The sequence below is a fragment of the Amphiura filiformis genome, chromosome 20 (genome assembly GCF_039555335.1).
Source record: "Amphiura filiformis chromosome 20, Afil_fr2py, whole genome shotgun sequence".
NCBI lineage: Eukaryota > Metazoa > Echinodermata > Ophiuroidea > Amphilepidida > Amphiuridae > Amphiura > Amphiura filiformis.
This window is the reverse complement of record NC_092647.1, coordinates 3,026,226-3,048,716: the sequence shown is the minus strand read 5'-3', so window position 1 is coordinate 3,048,716 and position 22,491 is coordinate 3,026,226. Positions and strand designations below refer to the sequence as shown.

General features: G+C 36.6%; 1 protein-coding gene and 1 long non-coding RNA gene across 2 annotated transcripts; both read right to left on the bottom strand.

Moving 5' to 3' along the window:
* Nucleotides 1-1,871: 1,871 nt before the first annotated feature.
* On the bottom strand, nt 1,872-6,471 carry LOC140142997 (uncharacterized). Its single transcript, XM_072165025.1, has 9 exons — nt 6,256-6,471; nt 5,419-5,999; nt 5,033-5,249; nt 4,715-4,942; nt 4,396-4,491; nt 3,404-3,431; nt 2,899-3,267; nt 2,553-2,678; nt 1,872-2,308 (listed from the first exon to the last, which is right to left on the bottom strand). The coding sequence occupies exons 1-9, from the start codon at nt 6,448-6,450 to the stop codon at nt 1,872-1,874; spliced, it is 2,277 nt and encodes a 758-aa protein (XP_072021126.1). The 5' UTR covers nt 6,451-6,471.
* A 9,026-nt stretch (nt 6,472-15,497) lies between these two features.
* LOC140142790 (uncharacterized) lies at nt 15,498-17,228 on the bottom strand. Its single transcript, XR_011857584.1, has 3 exons — nt 17,168-17,228; nt 16,951-17,049; nt 15,498-15,525 (listed from the first exon to the last, which is right to left on the bottom strand). It is a non-coding gene; the product is annotated as an uncharacterized lncRNA (long non-coding RNA).
* Between the last annotated feature and the right edge of the window lie 5,263 nt (nt 17,229-22,491).

Sequence of the window (22,491 nt, the reverse complement as noted above, 5' to 3'; positions counted from 1 at the left end):
TGTTCGAATCTGTACTACGCCAGCGAATACGAGATACAGCCATGCCATTGATTATGTCTGGTTCCGGCGTGCCAGTTACCAGTACTGCGAGACCAATCTATTCAGGCATCTCATTTAAATTGGTCATCTTGGTCATATTCCAGCAAAATCCATAGCCATGAGACAGCAACCTTACAGTACTGGCACTGCTGACGTATGTTCTTTTAAACAACATTACGTTTCCAAAAACAATAAACTGTTCATTTAATGTCAATGCAAGCTATCAGCTAAATCTTATCACGTATTTCTCTTCAACTATTTCAACCGGCAAACCAGATTTCTTTCAAAATCAACGCACAACCCACTAGCTTAACGGTTTTAGGGGCAATAACTCTATTAACATGAAGTGCGATGCAGATCTCTGCTTAATCCGGGGCTTAATCGGATGCCAACTTAGTCAATTCATTCAGATCCAGAAGGCTTCAGTTTTGCATCTGGACGCTTTGACGATACCGCTATGCATGGGCATCCTGTGGGTGAAATGAACATACCACATTAATCATACATCTTTACATACTGTTTTATGTGTATCATATATTTCTATTATATGTTTCAACCAGGATATCACTGCATCGCATTATTTTGATAGCATTAGAAGTGTCAACATTGTTGGAACCTAGTAAAACTGAATGGATAAATTTATTAGATACGCTGTCAAAAGGAAAATAATCTAACCTTCTCTACGAGCCTCATCAAGTAATGCATTATTGCACTGTAAGATGTTTTGAAGTGCTCCAGGCCACCTTAGATCTTTAGACTTCTGTAGTCGTTCCATGATCCACCTCACTGCCCTTGTCTCTCCATCAGATGACTTTCTGGCAGAGAATTCACGTTTGTACATCTGGACAAAGTCTGGCATATGTGAGGACAGGGTTCGGAAGATGCTCTCAGATGCTATTTCACGTAGCATAACCATCTTTAGATCAACGACCTTTTCCCAGATGAAAAGATGGTGAAGCTCACCTGTTTATCAGTAAAGAAACCATTATTATATCATAATATGCCTTTAGGTAAGAGTTTGTGATTTCAAAAAACTTAAGGGGGTACTACACCCCTCGATAAATTTGTGTCTATTTTTGCATTTTTCTCAAAAACTAAAAACACACTGGTAACAAAGGTATGTATATTAGGGGCAAGGAATCAATTACTACACTGGAATTTCAGTGTCCACGACAAGAGGTTTGTTATTTATGATAAGAAATAAGGTACTGCTAGGATGTACCCCATTTCCTGTCATATATACTGAACTACTTGTCTTGAGTCACTGAAATTTCAGTGTAGTAATTGGATTCCTTGCCCCAATAATATACATAACTTTTGTTACCAGTGTGTTATTATTTTTTGAGAAAAATGTAAAAATAGTCACAAATTTACCACAGGGGTGTAGTACCCCCTTAATATATATTTTTCTATACAAATGTCAACAACAAAAGACCGAAAAAAAACCCACTCACACAAAATACACACACGCCCCCACAAAACAAAACGCCGAAGCTCAACGAATAAAATCGTAACCAAACTAATAGTGAAATTTAAATCTAAAACATTATCAAGTACTTGATCATAAAATTAGAGCTTACATGCTATTTCATGTGCAGACTTCTGAGGCTTTATTGGAACTTCTGATTCTGGTGCTGAAAATATAACATAACTGGTGTAAATTCAGGAGGTACGATAGTAATGAAGGTGAAATTTAGTGTTAATACCGGGGAAATTTGCAATGTTAAACTATTATTGTCCAAAATCGAGATGTTTAACGGAATAAAACAAGAATATCCACACTACAGGACAATTTCGATCAATTTCTGCCCAGTAGAAGACTGACGGAAAAGCTACATCACAAACACTACTATACCCATCAACACCACCAAGTGCAACTGAGTTCCTTTGGGAATGAAAATGAAAGTCAGCATTTCGGCTACATTTATATTACCAGTTTTTTCAGCCCCTGTTTGATCCTCATGTTGTTGCAGATAGGTTTGGTATTCCTCAAACAAAAACTGCATATAGTCATAATGCCTCTGTCCCTGGAGTGCTTGCATTAGATGCTGTGGCCAAGATGAGCCCATAATTTGAATCCTTTCAAGGAAGTACTCTGCCCCAACATGCTGTCCATGTATGATGAACTGTTGGCGTATTTCATCCTTCATATGCTTTGACATACTCGGAAAATAATCTAGGATTTCTTCTGTTGTGATACTGATTAGTTTTTCTCTAACGTTCGGAAGAATGAGAATCGCTTTAAAACTGGCGAGTATCTTCAGCTTCTCTGTTTTATATCAAAATTAAAATTTAAGAAGTATTCTTATGCACACTGTGAATATCAGTGAAGGGATATAGATGGTTGCAAGAATTCTAGAAAACAAACATAAAGTATCTATGTCACAGGATTTGCGTACCCAAAACAGAGAGAGCTAAGAGAGAGATTCATTCACATGGAACTGAATATCGTACACAAATTTGCTAAAAGACTTGACTGACTTATGTTTACGTCATATTAAAGATGTTCTTACCCATTACAGGCATACTGACTGGAACAAGTTCTTCCGGATTGAACTGAAGTATTTCACGATTCCTTGGAACGATGTCGCATTGTTGACTCTTACTGGCTTGATCCAGTGACCTCATAGGAACTAAATCTGGTGTATAGAAAGAAGCAAATGCATATCAATGTAAAATATAAGTAGCCTATCCCTTTCCTTTCCTTTCCATTCCTTTTCTTTTTTGTCTTCTCTTTTTCTTCTCTTGATTTCAGACGCAGAGTGTATTAGTCGGTAATGACGTACAATAAACGTAGAGTATTCAATGAACTGGTTCACTAAAGAAAAGTAGATAAAGCAAATTTATTTCGATACGTACTTGTCACTTTCTGTCTTTGCCGCGATGACATGACTGGAATGGAAGCAAACCATTTTTCTTGTAGCAACTCATCCCGTGCTTCAGTCACAATCGGTACCAATGTCGGCGCTTCTTGTTGGAGTCCTGCTAAGAAACCCTCATACCAATCTGGTTTCGTCAACTGCATTAGCTTAAACAGGAGCAGATCTACTGCTTTCCGGCGCCCTTCAAGTTTCTCCTTGGTTTCGATTTCGTCTTGATCATCTTCAGATAACAGAGAACCTTCACTAACTAAGTATAGAAGCAGTTGACTTGGTTTAACTGTGCGTTTTAGGCTTTGATAAGTACGTTTCAAAACTGCTCGCCACAGGAGGGTCAAATCGGGAACACCTTTCAAACAATGAGGAAAATTAGTGTACGGAATTTTCCAGTCATCACAATATAACGCGCGTTAACGATAGTTCGAATGTCATGTAGTAAATTCAAAATTTAAATTTATAACATGTATAATATGTGTTTTTCTTACCATATTTTTTCGATAGGTCGTCTTGAACCTGGGTAAGAGAAAAGAACCAGTTGCACATTTAATCTGATAGGGTGCTTCTACCATCTTTGGTAGTCATAAAATTTACTCATTTTGTATTTAAAAACAAACTCAACAAGTAAGACGAAGTGCCGATTTCAAACAAAAAAGTCAATGCATCGTATTGAAGTACCGTTTACACAAGTTCGCTTCGTTGCTCGTTGCGAAGGACGCAGCTAAAACGGCTTGACGGATTAAGGTATCTGGAATGAGCGTTTTGAGCGTTTCGACAGTATTTTTTGTGGGACATGAGAGAACATCAGACATGTCAAATTGCATTCTGAATACGAAGAATGTCTTTCTGATATCAAATAATTTTCATTTTTTGAAATTCACGATATAATACAAATTTTATGAAAAATTATTAAAATTTTATATTTTTCACTTTTTGATATATAACAGTCCTCGAAGTAAATTTTATAAATCTAATGACATATTCTTAAAGTGCATGTAGCTGAAAAGCCGACGATCAATTGAAAATTTTGACCTTTCACATTGAAGATATGGATTTTTTTTCCAAAAAGACCTAATTTTGTTTGGTGTTTTGGAAAATTCCATATCTTCAATACGAAAGGTCAAAATTTTCAATTGATCGTCGGCTTTTCATCCCACCTACATTCACTTTAAGTATAAATCATCAGATTTATAAAGTTTACTTCAAGTACTGTTAAATATCAAAAATATCAATTTTTAATCATTAGCCATAAAATGTGTATTACATTGCGAATTTCAAAAAAATCAAAATTATTTGATATCAGAAGGACATTCTTCGTATTCAGAATGCAATTCGATATGTCTGATGTGCTTCAATGTCCCAAAATAAATACTGTCCAAACGTTCATACCCCACCCCTTAAGGCTGCTACGTTTGGTTTAAATCAGCGTTACGCCCTACATCATAAAAATTTAAGTCTATGTAAGGACCTGAATACCTACTTGATCGTTGCCGATAATACCCGGATGTTTCAATATTGTCAACACTTCTTGAATCGTCAGTTTATCAGCATTCCTTCGACGAATGGCACACACCTCCTGTAATATGCAAATGCGATGATAGATCGTTATAAAGAACCCGACATTATACATATAACTTCTGTACATGTAGCTCAAACGTCAATAGTAGCGTTTTTCGATTCAATACTAACACACAAACTTATTACCAAATAGAACAGGGCTAATTATTTATAAACTGAACCGAAACGTAACGTCTGTCTCAACTAAAAACGTCGGACTATATTAGCGAACCTCTTCGTACCTGTAGTATTTCAGCAGTTATCGAGTGAACCCGGCTAGACAAACAGAATCCAATAAGCTGCTCAAGCTTCTCATCTGGAACCTCCAGTACTTCTGCAACCATCCTGTAGTCGTTTCTTAGTGGATGTGGTTTGTCTAGCACTGCACATATCCTCTTCTGAAGCTCGATTGGTATCCACTCCCAGCCACAAAGTCCTCCAAACTCAGTGATGAACATTCTATCGACACCCTAAATAATACCAAGCAGTAATGATTAATCAATGCATTTTGTAAAATAAAAATCGTTATATCAGAAGTATTGAAACACAATGTCACTTACTTGGCAAATAACATTGGTCATGTCATCTGTATGAGCTTGCTGTGAATGATACACCGTGCCGTTTCCCTTTTCAGCTTGGTGTAAATCATCCAATTCATAATATAAAACCTTCTCCAGGTTGCACTCTGTTTTCAGTGATCTTGGACTGAAGAATTTCCACGTGACAACTGTTCCTGGTGAACGTTGACGAAGATACACTTGAATGGATCTCTGCAACCTGAGGCACAAGACATGTAAACATGTAAACTACAATAGGACATATACGGTTTCTATTCCTACATGTCAACGTTAAGGAAACAAAGTTGTAACCCATAATTATTTACTTGATTGATTGATTGATTGATTGATTGATTGATTAATAGATTACTTGTTAGATTTATACATACGTTTGTAGTTGAGAATGAACTCTAGTTTTATCAGCCTCATTCTTGCACACAACGGCAACGTTAATTGACCTTCCCATGTTCGTCAACTGCAGCATGCCTTCAACAGGATAAACAAACTTGAGGGCGGAGTTGGAATAGTTGGTTTTTCCTTGTGATTCAGGATGACATTCTAGCATATGAAGTAGGATATTGGGGAAGAAATCTCGCGAGAACATGTCTGACTCATCAGCACACTCGACGCGAATACCATAAAGTTGCGAGTTGTCGCTCTTCTCTATCTGGATCGATGGCAATGATGGTGGTAGTTTGGATGGAATCAGATAGCTCCCATCATCGGTGATGAAGAGGATCTTCAGATGTTCCAACAGCATCACAGTAAGCTCAAAGCCAAGTCCTTCTTCCGTTTCAAGGAATTCCCGCAGTTCTTCTGCAGTGTACACAGGTTTGTCTGGTAGCTTCTGAAACTCGGCTGGAAACTCATCACCTGCTAAGACTTTAGCGATGATGTTTGAGCAGAGCCACTGGATGTTCATAATGACCAAAGATTCACAATCCTCATCATGTTCCTTTGCTACATAGATCTGTCAAAAGAATTGTCATTTCACGTACTAACAAGCTATTCAAAGAGTGGTATACATTCTAAAATCATAACCAATACATATATTATTTCAATGGAAGAACTATTTTGCTTACCAGGCCCAGTGTATGTTTTATTTAAGCACCGCTCTACTGTTTGTCTCTGTTTTGCCCCATGTTTCTAAATAACTGGGATTACAATATGTTTTGAAAGTATATTATTGTGGCATTAAGTTTGAAGAAAAAGTACCAGATATTCACCTCGCCCATGTCATGAAGGTATGCAGCAGCAGTCTGAACAGTATCTTCTTCAATTACGCTGTCAATATTTTTTATTTGCTTTCCTGCAATCTCCTTCACTCTCTCAAAGAAAAATGACCACGGTAGAACAGGGTAGTGTGGGGTGTACCAACGATGACTCTGATCCAATATGTTTTGACAGATAACTGGTAGCATACGGGTCCCCTTTGTGTGATAGAAAGTTTTGAATGTTGTTGGAAAAAGATGTAATTTATGAATGAAACTATTAATCGCTGGGTTTGGTATGTACTTATCAGAAAGAAAGAAGGGGAGAGAAAGGGAGAAAGAGAGAAAGAAAGAGAGAAAGAAAGAAAGAAAGAAAGACGAAAAAAGAAAGAAAAAGAAAATACAAGCAGACAAGGGGAGAAGGAGAGTGTTCATGCCATTTTCCAAATCAAGTTTATTATGAGAAAGGTTTTTAACACAAGTCTCCACATACATAAATGACAGCCAGTGAAAAAATTTCACTGACCATCCAGGATTTGAACCTGGGACCTTCGGATCACCGGGCCGATGCTCTACCAACTGAGCTAATGAGTCAGATGGAGAAGAGCAGTGATGTTATTATTTATAGGCCTTCAGTTCAATATAATTTGTGTTTGCACTGTGATGACATGTTTGTTTAAGTGATGTGCGCCCTTAACTAATTGCACTAGTCCCTAGAAATAAGCTAAAAATAGCTCTTGCAGCATCATGATATACAGTAAGCCAAAAAATTAAGGTACCAGTTATGTTCACCCCTGCATATCCTAAATAAAGACAGGTATGTCATAATTAGAACAAGCAGTCAATAGCTGCGTCTTTTAGTTCGAATTTAAGACCTCATTCATTAAAATCGTTCAAGAAATAAAGACACGACATCCAAAAACCCAAGGAAGATGATTCCAATTTAAAAGTTGCAGTTTGCTCCATTGCAAGCCTTATTGATTTGTACACAAAGCGTTCTCGAACAAGAGAACTTGCGCCGTACTTCCATTGATTAGCACGTTAATCCTAGCGTCGTGCTTTCATTGATTAAAACATAAAAGTGCAACTTTTGATTTCGTTTCTTACTTGGGTTTTAGATCACCGTCTCTTTAATTTTCAACCAATTTCAACAAATGAGGTCTTAAATCATAGCTAAAAAATACAGGTAGTGGCTGCTTGTTTTAATTTTGACATATTTGTCTTTGTTTAGGATATACAGGGGTGAACATAACTGGTACTTTAATTATTTGGCTTACTGTATTGTATTTGTAGAAGCTCTCGGAAAGATACATTAATCTTTACCTCATCTGACATAATTATTTTGTGACAAGAAGAAAAGCAAGTGCAGATAATAAACATCAAGATACTTGTCAGCTTAAGTGTATCCTTGGATTGTGAATTGTGATGATTTGTCATTCAAGTCGAGTATTTTGTTGTTGAATGCGAGTCGAAAGAAGAGTATAGTATTAGTCCCAGTTTCTGCATAACTAATCAGAGGAGTGATCCAAGTTTGCTCCTACAGAGAGTACTGGGTAAGACAAAGACAGACAGACTCACCCGGGAGACACAAAGTGAAACAGAAAGAAATAGAACAGAGACAGCTGAAATTTGAAATATAGATCATTAATGGGAAAATACCAGTTGCTTCACGTACCAGTATGTCAGCGGCCATACGTTTCAGTGTCTCTTTCAGTAACTCGAAACCTTGGTCAGTAACGTTGCAAGCATTGATAGTAAGTACACGATCGGCAATGTCCAGAGATTCCTTAAACAGGAGTCTCATCTCCTTCAGGTTACGTTTTGCCACCAAATCACCTATATAATTTTATTTCATAAGACAACATGAGTGCAATTGGTTCGCAATTTTACATGAAACTGCTTGTTTTAACCTATGAAGGAGAAAGGTAATCTAATCTGTTAAGCAGGTCTACAATGTCCGGAAGCGCCGGCAGCCGACCTAATTACCGTTTATTCGACCCTGTACCTGGTGTTATTTCATTTACAGACAAGAAATCCTGAGCGTCTTTAAATATACACTCTCACAAGGGACGCAAACATTCGGAGGAAACTCGGTGGATCAAACTTCTTAAAGGTTCAGTCTGGGGTTTGCCCACCTCAAATCCCAAAGATTTGAGGAGGTTTCGTTAAACCTTCAGACGCACGTACATGAAATAATTGCACCTACCTGTTTTCTTGTCTTTAACCTGATCCATATGGGAAGCAACTATGACAACTTTTGGTTTGGTTGGTCGGGTTCCTAAATGTCCGGACTTTACGAAGCACAACCAGTAACGGAGCTGGATGATTTGAAACGGGGTAAACGAGATACATTTAGCAGGAAGTTTTAAACAACAAATAATGGAAATTTCAAATAAATGTGTTAAAAAAGAATTTCATATTTTTTTTATATATTTATTAAACTATTAGTATTGGTGTTAGTATTACATTAAAATATTTACAGAATTGTTAGTATTTTAAGTTATTATTGTTGTGATGTGCCCTGAGTAATTTAATTTAACCATTTAACTTTGTTTACAAGCTGAAAGTATTTCATGAGATGGGAAACTCCCTTGTACGTGCAAGATAGTGATGTGGAAAGTCATTTTGGAATTCCCCCCAAATTGTTGTAAACAAAGTCAGATCTATGTTTGAAACTTGGAAATCCCCAGTTCAGTGTATTGCACCATAGAGGCATAGAGGGGAAAAAACCCAGGAAGTGATGTAATGAGAAAGGTTAATGTGTATAATTAATCTTGGGAAATCCCAAGCTTGCATCATCTGTGAAGATGTGTATGAAGTGATGGTTTATTAATAGATCTTGGGTTTTCTGGAGTATAAAATGTGAGAGCTTGAGTTTGCTAATTACAGAATGTCATGGGAGAGTGTGAAACTCCACATGTGTGTGATGGTCTTCGTGCTTCAAAAAAGAAGTACATTTTAACCAGTTTATGTAGCCAATAATTGAGCTTTTTTAATACAGCAACGAAGGAGATAGCGAGCACACAAATGTGCTCTTCCTCATCAAAGGATTAAAGTTCTTCTGTCGAATTGCTGGAGTTTGCTGGGTTGGTGAAAGCCACGCATCTGTCAAAAAACAGCGGAGCTGTGTTAAAGAAACCTGTTCCCTGGAAAAAGGGTGATTGGTGAAAGAAACACCATTATTGGAGAAAGCACCGCACGGAGATATATTGTGGAGAAAGCAGCGATAAGAAGATAAGTAATAGGAGCAAGCAGCAACATTTTCGTGTGAGGATTTCATACGCAAGGATATTTATAAACGCAAGTGTACACTGAACTTCGCTGATTTTCGCTGGACAAGTGAATAAGGATATATTACATCAGTCGTCCAGAACATTGCAAGAACTCTAGAATCACCAACAAGAAGACCGCTGGTTAAGTACTATTAGAAAAAAAAAACTGATTGTGTGATGTTATTGTAATTGTTGTTATATGTACCAAGCATACTTTGCTTTCAATTAAAGACTTAGATTTTGTTAGCTTAAAATCAAACAGTGTATTTGTGTTGTGCATTCGTGTGAGTTCGGGTAAAAGGTGATTTTGGCCTTGAGTCAGTCCGACTCGTAACAATGTCTAATAATTTTTCATTGATACAATTATCGATATAATAATCAAAAGGTAAATCCATACCTGCAAAAGCAACCTAAAATGTAATGATTAAAATGTATTAATCGATTTTGATATTTTTCATCACTAGTGTACTTACCTCTTGCTTATGTAATTCCTTGACCAGATTGTACACAACAATAAATATGGAATTCTCTGCACCAAGAAACATTGCATGTGAGATATGGTATTCCACTTGGCCAGCAAGGTCCCATATCCTAAAGACCCCTACGCCTTCGATTGCGCTTTTGCCGATATCAATGCCTGCAGTCGGAGTGTATGGAAACTCTTGGAGGAGATCATTGCCAGATTTTGGTTTGTTTTCTTGGAGATCCTGAATAAATATACACATTTAATAAGTGTATATTAGGGGGAATAGATTGTCAGATTCGTCGAACCATGTGAGGGCCAACGTATTGTGTTCATGAGCAAGACACTCCATTGTCCCACGCCAGAAAATTTAGGAGAAAATATATGTATTATAATTACTCTTTAAATACACTAGCGGGATACCGGCGCTACGCGCGGGTCCCCGCTAGGTGAGTAAATGGGAGCGTTCACTAAAACGGGAGGAATTACTGAACAGGTAGAATCATTGAAAAGGTAAATTTCATTTATCTGAGTCTGACCCTCGTTAAGCCTAAGTTTCCATTTTAGCTTCTTTCTTTCTTTTTAGTTTCTTCTACATGGGCCAATTTTGTTCCATTTTTTAAAAACATTTTGCTGCTAAGCTTGCAAATTTCCGTTACCATGTTTTTTATTTACTCAATCCCGTTCCCATTATTTTCTAAATCTGTCCTTTCTTACATTTCCCTGTTGACTTCAGTTCCTGAATAAAGTGTGTGGATTTAAAAATGGGAAACTTAAATGCTGGGGTCATTTGTGATGCATTGCAATTGCATGCGAAGAAATTGCGGAGCCGTAGGCCAAGCCATCTAAGATTCGCCGAAGAACCGGAATGAAAACAGGCTGCAACAATCATACTGCAGTTACTGTCCGTTTTCCTATACACAATACACAGTGCTCTCACCATTGACGCGTGACCCCTACAAATGATGTATGTTGGGAGAATGGACACTTGCCTAGTTAACATCACTGTGTGAAAAATAACCAGCCAATATTTTATTTATTCTCCAAAACTTCTAGCAAATATATTTCTCTAACATGACCTAAAATTACAGCTAGGTTAGATGTTCAGAAATGGTCGTACTTTTGTAAAATATGAGTGAGGGCAAGGAATAGCTAGCCAACTCCCCGTGTTATTTGAATGTAGATTTGACCGAAAATATTGGTATCGGACCGCTCACTTCTGAAGGATGCCACAAAAAAACCGGTAAAAGCTACATTTAAATTATTCTAAATAGGTTCTAGAAAATAAAGTTTTGTAACATGTCCTAAATTTTTAGCTAATTTAGGTGTTTGGAGAGGGTCGTACTTTTGTGTTTTAGGAAGGACATGTAAACGACAGATAACACCAAAAATATGAAGAAATTATTTCTAAACCGTGAAAAATCATTATGTTGCTCATTTTCAAGAATGCTGGTTTACAAAAAGCACGACATTGTCTGATTTCGTGAACAAAGCCACACATAACATTGTTTCCTTTCGTTTCCTTTATAATCGGTTACCCAACTGAAGCTATGAATACCAGCTTTATTGCGATATCGCACATGAAAACAGTCACTTGTGCACAACCAGAGAAGATCCGATTTAATCAGTTGAGCTGTTTCAATGAGTGTTATCTTGGTTTAATAGCTTTTAATGGGGTTAAGTCCTGCAAAGGTCGAGATGAATTATACTGTAGACATGACTGCATCATGAACTGCTATGCTACCAGTTCAGATCGTCAAACCAAGTTGAGATGAGCTTATCACAATGAGAAAATAAAGAAATAGGATAAGGTACATGTACGGGATTTAAAAAAAAATTCTTGACATTACAACCGCCGGTGCGTCATGCGGGGAACCGGCTGGTGTAAATAGCTGACCATCATGCATGCATGATTCTCGTAGATACGTGCGTGATGATCTCAGTACGTAGCCGGTGTTGACACTTGCTGAACCATCGACGTACTTGCATGCAATGATAGATTTTATATTCCCATTCTGATATTTCAAACTTATATCAGCAAATTTTATTACTGTAAATGTTCCAATTATCAAGGAACTATTGATCAAATCAGCTAATACACAGCGGAAGTGCTCCCGGAAGATGAAGCGAAGCGCTGTTTGGGCATATCCGACTCGCGGACAACTCCCTGTAATTTCTTCAGTATTTCGCTACTACCATGATCCATACAACAATTACATGGATGTTTTTCAAGAACTGTGACAGAAATGACAATATTATAGATAATTATATGTAATTTAGATTTCAGAATTCCATCAAATAACGGTATACCAAGCCTACATTATATTTATAAAGTATTTGTTTCTTTCAATTATTGTGAATTCGTGGAAAGAATATTTTCCGCAATGAATGATATCCGACCGGGGAATGATCTCGGCGCGAGATATGAAAACCTTTTATGAGCTGGATTTAATGAAATCGGCGGTTTTTAATTACTGCAAGACGATATTTTTTAGAAATCAGATATTTTAAAATGAATCAAGAACAGGGATGTCACAAGCAAGTATTTAATTTGATGTTTATTATGCCATGAGTGGTCACGGGTCGCAGCAAGCATTTGCGCATGGAAATAATCGCAGCGCGAAATTCGAACTCAATTACCCAATTATACCCAGCCAGTTCGGACTGATTTTGTCCAAAATTTACGGAAAATCTATGTGTTGACAATAATTCTATTATTTGCAACTTGAATATTCCTCTAATTTCAAGCTTTATTGCGAAAATGCATACAAAAGCAGACTTGCCGGGCAGCTTGCAAAGTACATGAAGCAAGGCCTGTTACATGTCTCCGAGTGGGATCACGTGACTGCGAACCCTGAGCTTACGTCTCGAGCATTCTCAAGGTCATAGACGATTGATTTGGGTGCTTTTTGGAAGCCTTAAAAAAGACCAAAAATGCATTCATTTTTTTAAAATTTTTCAGCTTTATTAGCCTTCAAAAGAATCTGAACAAATTATTTTTAGCATCCTGACATCATCAGCTTTCCATTGATATATAACTTTATTTTCAACGAGGTACACCTTTAAACTGTAGTTCCGTAGGGAACCAGATTGGACCAGTCTCAAGCAAAATGCTGAAGCGTGGCTTAAGACCTATATAAGCATGCTGACTTTTATGGCAAGAAAAGAAAGGAACATGATAAAAAATAAAGAACACGGAAAAGAAAGACACTCCCAAAAAATTCACAATTTAACTGTCAGCCTTAGGATCAAGAGGGGGATGAATCCTTATCAAATCTTTTAAGAACTGCCTCTGCCAATTGATTTATGTATGACATTGTTTTATTGGCGCCCTCTACGGAGGCGCCACAATATAGGCATGACTTTGTGAAAAGCATCTAATTTCACTCTTGCTAGATTGACTTCGCAATTGTTTTGCTAAAATTATGCCCAGCTCAGAAATAAAACCACAATTTGCTTGGATTTTATTTTATTATTGTTTTCTGATATGCACGGGATAAAATGGTGAGCGTATATTCTTTGTTTAAAATACAAAATTAGGATTTATAAAAACACCAAATAAATCCTGACCTTTGCATGTATGCGTTCAACCAGTTTACCGTGTGCCTTAGAACCCGATAGACGGTGACATTTGACCATACACTAGGATCCACAACGTGCTCATCTCATGGGAACAGTTCTTAAACCCTAATACATTTGTACATCCATCCTTTGAAAATTTGGATACACAAACTCATACTCTGCAACTTGAGGTCAAATTTTGAACTATGATTATGTAATTGAGGTTATTGGATTATGCCATTGGGATGAGACTCTTGTGGAGGTAGTACTAGCTACTACCTCCATGATTGGATTAAGTAAATAACTAAATCCTGTTATCTACCCGGCAATGTTTGCTTATCTGAACACTCTGCGTGCTAGCCATGGGCTTCAACATAAAAAATCCAAGATTTGAGATATTTTCTGAAAATATCAAGAGTTATCTTGAGAACCGCTGAACCAATACTACACTTGTTTGTACTCATTTTAATGCATTTTTCATGCTGATTCCAAATATGGGCATGAAAATTTACAATTCTTAAATTTTTGAAAAATTCAAATAAAATTTGAAACTTTTCGTCTGCAGTCGACACCCGCGTGGAGAGAGTTAATAATTGTAACAAACTGTAGTGTACTAAATGGTGCAAGACAGAAAAGGCAAACAGGCAGAAATTTAGAGTTTTAAATTAGAGAGTTGACAGGAAGTTGTAAGAGTTAAATTGTTATGGATATGAATTATGATTGGTGTAAGCGCGAAAATGTTGAATGTCAGATCAAAGTCATCCGAGGTGAATTAAGTAATGTCAATCACAAATTGTTACAGGTCATTTGAGGTGGACTAAGTTTATATTTGGATTGTCAGAACACCTTCCCCAATCAAACACATTTCTCTTGCATTTGATCATCTACTACTCTTCCCTAGAAAAATCATTATAATACCAAATCTACACACCATGGAATTCACCATATCACGTCCAAGTTCACATTGGGCGCCCATTCCTTTTTTAAAGGAATTTTTATTTTAAATGTGATCCAGGTATTTACAAAAAATGGGTAACGCTCTGAAATTATTCCAATTTCAATTTTTTTAGTGATGAAAATTTCGATTTCCTGTTTTTTTAGGATCTACTATTAATTAAATACTTAATAAGCCCAATCGGCATTGGAAGTTTGCAATGCATTGTAGGACAGTTTTTGCAATTTTAGGACACTTTGTCCTTTGACCTTTCAGAAAATTCAGAAATATTGGGTTTTTGTACGTACAAAATATAATCTAAAATGTTTTACAATATTTAAAACAAATATAAAAAATATTAGTGTTTTATAATTAATTATTTGGTATTTTTAATGATCAAAATTGTGACAATAATAAGAAAATTAATAATAATTACGTAAATTTTCTCGATATGTCAGAGGTCAAACTGTCCTAAAACTGCTTTCAAAAACCGGAAGTTAGAATGGCGATTGGGCTTATTGGCAAGTGAAACTCGTGTAATTTGTTACGAAAATAGTGCCCAAACATAGCATTTACAGGTATTATGTATATGAAAACAGTGAGATTATTTACCTGCATGGCTTTATGTACTGAATCGTAGACATTCTTGTCAGACATTGGAAGTAGGAAGATTGGTTTCTCTCCTTTCTGAATTGAAACATGCAAAGGAAAATTATATTATATCAAAACACTATTAATCAATTTGTAGTTCAAATTTGTTGGTTTATTTTTATTTGAAGTTTTCTTGCAAATGGTTCGACAACTACATATTATACACAATAACGTTGTCAGAAAGGCAGCAAACATATTATGCCTCACGGATAATTCAGAATAATTAGCGCTAGCAAGGTATATGTTTAAAAGGAACAAATCAGCAATGTCGGTTCTTTCAGATGATTTACGCATACCGAATTTGATGTAGATACTTCAGCACCGTTTTCAATGAGGAAGATACATAGATTGATGACCTGAGCATGATCATGCCTTGCTGCCAAATGGAGTGCCGTGTTTCCGTCCTGGAAGTAGTCAGATTAAGAAAAAGTAAGGGGTTAACCCACCACTAATTGTAACATTATCCATTTAATCACCATTCATGTTAGAAAAACATATTTAATAACACATCAAAAGTCCCCAAAAATCCAAGAGTGGAACAGTGGCTAAGTTTCATAAATCCAAAATGGCCGCTTATGCTATCATCATAAGGATTCAGTTTGACCAGTATCCGACATAATATAGTTCTTGACTTATAGGCAAAAACCGAATATATGATAATGAAAAATTGGATGTTTTTTTTTCACCCAATACTGCAAATTCAATATACGGAAAAAATAGCAATTCCTAAGTACCAGTGTCGTATCAGAAGCTGCCAAACAGAGAGCCGTTAAACCATCCTGTTGGGGAGGATACGACTAAAACCATCCACTTATGCTACATTAGTGGCAATAGCATTTGATCGAATAAACCATAGTGTTGCTGAAAACAAAATTATCTCCTCACGAGTGAGACCCTCAATAATCTGTACGATCAGTAGTTTTTTGCGTAAGCAGTGCGTTCAATACAGAGGTCCGGTTTATAGCCTTAAAACCGTCACCTGTCGCGTTCCCCAAGGAACAAAGTTAGGGCCCGGTATATGTATACTGTGATGGTTAATGACGCTGCCGAAACTACTTCTGATCGAGGAAATTTGTTGATGATCTCACCAATAGCAGAGATCACTAACACTGAAGCCAAAACAAAATCAAAGTACCAAAAGCTTCAACACCATCTGGATGCTTTAGATGATTGGTGCAAGGTCAACGATATGCTGCCGAAGCCAGTAAAATGTCATGTTTGCATGTAAATTTTTCGAAAAATACCGTCCAACTGGATGGTGAGATCATTCAGACTGTCGATCACATAAAGTTACTTGGTCTAGAAATTCAAAATAATCTGGGACATACAAGTTAAAATTATGATGTCTCGTGCTAGTAGACGTTTATTTATGCTCTATGCTCTTCGTAAACATGCTGCTCAAATTGAGGATATGCTGGTCATTTGCAGACCTATATCCGTCCCATTTTAGAATACGTTTGTGCAGTCTGGCATCCAGTGCTTGCTAAAAACCAAAGCCACCAGATCGAAAGGATTTAAAAACGCACTTGCAAAATCATCCTCGGCAATGACTATCAGGATTACGAGTCTGCTCTTCGTAAGCTTAACATCAACAGTCTTGCCAACCGTAGGGGAGATCTGGTCGTGAAGTTTAGCCAGTAGGTCCATAACTCTGAAAGACAGCGCCACCTACTTCGAGAGCAGCGATCTATTTGTATACCATGAATATACACATTTCAATAAAAAGATGAGAGATTACTAATGTGATTGATTTTCTCATTTTCATATATATCTGCATGTACATTATGAATAATTTGACATAATTTAGAAAATGGGTCAATGAAACTAACCTTAGTTTCCGCATTCACTTTGGCATTATACTTCAACAGGACCTCGCATGTAGCGGTGTGGGCATTAACAGCTGCCGTATGGAGAGCTGTGGAACCATCCTATAGAGAGTACATAAGGATCGTGAGTAATGCATTTACAGCAGAGTTATGTATTTCAACCCGCTATCTTTTTTATGAATACGTTTGGTTTACACTAAAGAGATAAAAGTAAACTTACATTCGTTTCTGAATTCACATTGGCATTGTTCTCCAATAACAGTTCGCAAGTATCAGCGTGGTTATTACAAGCTGCCAAATGGAGAGCTGTGGCACCATTCTATAAAAAGAAGGTAACAATCGTGAGTAATGATGCTTTTACAAAATGCACTGCTTTTGGAAAAGAAGATCACTCGGATATCTTTTTATGAATACAATTGGTTAAAAAGATGAGAGATTACTAATGTGATTGATTTTCTCATTTTCATATATATCTGCATGTACATTATGAATAATTTGACATAATTTAGAAAATGGGTCAATGAAACTAACCTTAGTTTCCGCATTCACTTTGGCATTATACTTCAACAGGACCTCGCATGTAGCGGTGTGGGCATTAACAGCTGCCGTATGGAGAGCTGTGGAACCATCCTATAGAGAGTACATAAGGATCGTGAGTAATGCATTTACAGCAGAGTTATGTATTTCAACCCGCTATCTTTTTTATGAATACGTTTGGTTTACAATAAAGAGATAAAAGGAAACTTACATTTAATGCTGAATTCACATTGGCATTGTTCTCCAATAACAGTTCGCAAGTATCAGCGTGGTTATTACAAGCTGCCAAATGGAGAGCTGTGGCACCATTCTATAAAAAGAAGGTAACAATCGTGAGTAATGATGCTTTTACAAAATGCACTGCTTTTGGAAAAGAAGATCACTCGGATATCTTTTTATGAATACAATTGGTTAACAATAAATAGATAAAATAATGCAAAGTCGATTAAGGTGATTAGAACTAACCTTTGTTTTTGCATTAACCACGGCATTGTACTTCAATAGGATCTTGCAAGTACCGGTGTGACCAATGGTAGCTGCCTTATGGAGAGCAGTGTACCCATGCTGTTAAAAGGATAAAAGAACCGTAAAAAATGAACTACAAATCGCTAACGTATTGAAAGATTTAATAGAAAGATTAATTGAAACACCAATCTGTTTCTGCATTCACTTGGTATTGTATTTCATTTGGATCTCGCAGCTACCAGTGTGTTCATTGAAAGCTGCCCCATGGGGAATCGTGGCACCAATCTATAAAGAGGGGGATAATCATGAGTTATACACTTACAAGATGGATTGTATTTGCCAAGAATGTATGTGCTTCACACTGTTATCTACATGTATTTATCAGTACTTTGTGTTTATAATAGAGAGATAAAAGTAAACTTACATTTAATGCTGAATTCACATTGGCATTGTTTTCCAATAACAGTTCGCAAGTATCAGCGTGGTTATTAGAAGCTGCCAAATAGAGAGCTGTGGCACCATTCTATAAAAAGAAGGTAACAATCGTGAGCAATGATGCTTTTACAAAATGCACTGCTTTTGGAAAAGAAGATCACTCGGATATCTTTTTATGAATACAATTGGTTAAAAAGATGAGAGATTACTAATGTGATTGATTTTCTCATTTTCATATATATCTGCATGTACATTATGAATAATTTGACATAATTTAGAAAATGGGTCAATGAAACTAACCTTAGTTTCCGCATTCACTTTGGCATTATACTTCAACAGGACCTCGCATGTAGCGGTGTGGGCATTAACAGCTGCCGTATGGAGAGCTGTGGAACCATCCTATAGAGAGTACATAAGGATCGTGAGTAATGCATTTACAGCAGAGTTATGTATTTCAACCCGCTATCTTTTTTATGAATACGTTTGGTTTACAATAAAGAGATAAAAGGAAACTTACATTTAATGCTGAATTCACATTGGCATTGTTCTCCAATAACAGTTCGCAAGTATCAGCGTGGTTATTACAAGCTGCCAAATGGAGAGCTGTGGCACCATTCTATAAAAAGAAGGTAACAATCGTGAGTAATGATGCTTTTACAAAATGCACTGCTTTTGGAAAAGAAGATCACTCGGATATCTTTTATGAATACAATTGGTTAACAATAAATAGATAAAATAATGCAAAGTCGATTAAGGTGATTAGAACTAACCTTTGTTTTTGCATTAACCACGGCATTGTACTTCAATAGGATCTTGCAAGTACCGGTGTGACCAATGGTAGCTGCCTTATGGAGAGCAGTGTACCCATGCTGTTAAAAGGATAAAAGAACCGTAAAAAAATGAACTACAAATCGCTAACGTATTGAAAGATTTAATAGAAAGATTAATTGAAACACCAATCTGTTTCTGCATTCACTTGGTATTGTATTTCATTTGGATCTCGCAGCTACCAGTGTGTTCATTGAAAGCTGCCCCATGGGGAATCGTGGCACCAATCTATAAAGAGGGGATAATCATGAGTTATACACTTACAAGATGGATTGTATTTGCCAAGAATGTATGTGCTTCACACTGTTATCTACATGTATTTATCAGTACTTTGTGTTTATAATAGAGAGATATAAGTAAACTTACATTTAATGCTGAATTCACATTGGCATTGTTTTCCAATAACAGTTCGCAAGTATCAGCGTGGTTATTAGAAGCTGCCAAATAGAGAGCTGTGGCACCATTCTATAAAAAGAAGGTAACAATCGTGAGCAATGATGCTTTTACAAAATGCACTGCTTTTGGAAAAGAAGATCATTCGAATATCTTTTTATGAATACAATTGGTTAACAATAAATAGATAAAATAATGCAAAGTCGATTAAGGTGATTAGAACTAACCTTTGTTTTTGCATTAACCACGGCATTGTACTTCAATAGGATCTTGCAAGTACCGGTGTGACCAATGGTAGCTGCCTTATGGAGAGCAGTGTACCCATGCTGTTAAAAGGATAAAAGAACCGTAAAAAAATGAACTCCAAATCGCTAACGTATTGAAAGATTTAATAGAAAGATTAATTGAAACACCAATCTGTTTCTGCATTCACTTGGTATTGTATTTCATTTGGATCTTGCAGCTACCAGTGTGTTCATTGAAAGCTGCCCCATGGGGAATCGTGGCACCAATCTATAAAGAGGAGATAATCGTGAGTTATACATTTTCAAGATGGATTGTATTTGCCAAGAATTTATGTGCTTCACACTGTTATCTATACTGCGCCAATAAAGTATCCTTACACTTGGAAAAATAATCACAATTTCAAAACTGGACAATATTGGGTTAAATTTGTTTTGTTCATAGATGCACTATCTAATCCTGCACATTATGACACCACATTCAATTCAATGTGACTTCAAGAAGTTAAGTTACAAGCAATTGAATAGACGATGGTCCCGTTTTAAAAGTGACAAACTGGCCTATACAAGGCGCAAAAAGATTCCAACAAGCAAAACAAAGAGACAACACAGTTTCTTCAATGAAGCGTTATTTAAAGCAGTTTTTATTTCAGTTTTTACTTCTCTGTACTTTTCATAACCTTTCATTTTATTTGTCAGTTCGTTTTTTTCAGTTTTCTTTTCTTCCTTTTGTTTTAAATTAAAGCCAAACGCATAAATTAGCCATTCACCCCTCTCAAACCTGATGTCTAGTCTGTGGAGTTTTGAATAGGCCAGTTTGTCACTTTCGAAACTGGACCTTCGTCTAATCAATGCTTGTAACTTTGCTTCTTGAAGTCACATTGGATTCAATGTGGTGTCATAATGTGCAGGATTAGCTAGTGCATCTATTAAAAAAATTAATTTACCCCAATATTGTTCAGTTTGGGAATTGTGATTATTTTTCCAAGTGTAAGAATATTTTATTGGCGCAGTATATATGTATTTATCAGTACTTTGTGTTTATAATACAGAGATAAAAGTAAACTTACATATGCTTCTGAATTCACATTGGCATTGTTCTCCAGCAAAAGTTCACAAGTATCAGTGTGGTTACGAGAAGCTGCCATATGCAGAGCTGTGGCACCAGTCTATAAAGAGGAGATAAGAATCGTGTGTAATGCATTTACAAAATGCATTGCCTTTGCCAAAGAAGAGTTTTGTGCTTCACTCTGGTTCTTGTATGAATGCGTGCACATGGTTCTATTTAGGTATAATTTGATTTGTAATAGAAATATTAATTGCAACTTACCTCTCTTCCTGCATTCACTTTGGCTTTGTACTTCAATAGGATCTCACAAGTACCGGTGTGACCATTGACAGCTGCCTCATGGAGAGCTGTGAAACCATACTGTTAAAAAGGTAAAAAAAAACGTGACGATTTAGTGATATTTTTGATATTATTTTTTGGTCTGCAATACAGACATAAAAAGTAAACTTACATTTGCTTCTGAATTCACATTGGCATTGTTCTCCAATAGAAGTTTGCAAGTATCAGTGTGGTTACGAGAAGCTGCCATATGGAGAGGTGTGGAACCATTCTATAAAGACAAATGAGTGAATGTTCTTAGTCATCCAATAGTTTCAAACAGAGTTTTGGAATTAAATCTAATACTGGAACTTACTTTTTTGACTATTGATGAAATCTGGTGGTTCCAGACGCAACGTCGAAATAGTTACAAAAAAGTAAGTTCCAGTTTTCGATTTAATTCCAAAACTCCATTCTATAAAGAGGACATAAGAATCGTGAGTAATGCATTTACAAAATGCATTTTCTTTGGATTTTTCTTCACTCAGAGTATTGTCTATTTATAAATATTTATAAAGTGGATATAATCGTGAGTTATGCAAAATTTGAAATGTATTATCTTTACCAAAAGAAGATTTTTGTTTTGTTATCTTTTAATAATTACGTTGGTTTATATCAAATAAAGAGATCAGCGTAATGCAAATATGTATGAATAGAACTAACGTTGATTTTCGCATTAACCAGGGCATTGTACTTCAATAGGATCTCGCAAATACCGGTGTGACCTTTGAAAGCTGCCTCATGGAGAGCTGTGAAACCGTCCTGTTAATAGGATAAAAGAATCGTAAGTAATGTATTTGTTGTGATGATTATTTTGGACCAAATAGACAAGATGTCTGCTTATGGTCTACAGACAGAGAAGAGAGTGACGTTTACACAACCAGACGTATTATTCCCGCACAGCGTCATCATCCCTATATAGACTAGGAGCCCAGACAATTTATTCAGCTCAGAAGAGACAAAAGGTTTGATGGTCTGATTATGTTAGTATAGGCCCAAGATTCAATATTCCATATTGCTGCCGGGTCACAGCCTGTACGTTCAGCCTGGGGGTCACAAAATAGGGGGCCAAAAAATGCATTTATTCAGCTCAAGAGAGACATGGACAAAACTTGTTGGATATCACTCCCAGGAGGATACTTTTCATGCCTATAGCAATGACAGCAACTTTGGCCTGTACAGGGGGGCCCAGACAGTAGCCCCAAAGGGGCCCGCCCATATGGTGTTATTCAGCTGAAGAGAGACAAGGATGAATCT

Excerpts from the sequence above, each read along its gene's own strand:
- LOC140142997 (XM_072165025.1), bottom strand. The coding sequence starts at position 6,450 with ATGCTACCAGTTATCTGTCAAAACATATTGGATCAGAGTCATCGTTGG. Across the intron at positions 6,000-6,255 it reads ACCTTCATGACATGGGCGAG|ATCTATGTAGCAAAGGAACA; the intron begins GTGAATATCTGG and ends TTCTTTTGACAG. Across the intron at positions 2,679-2,898 it reads GCAAAGACAGAAAGTGACAA|ATTTAGTTCCTATGAGGTCA; the intron begins GTACGTATCGAA and ends TCTATACACCAG.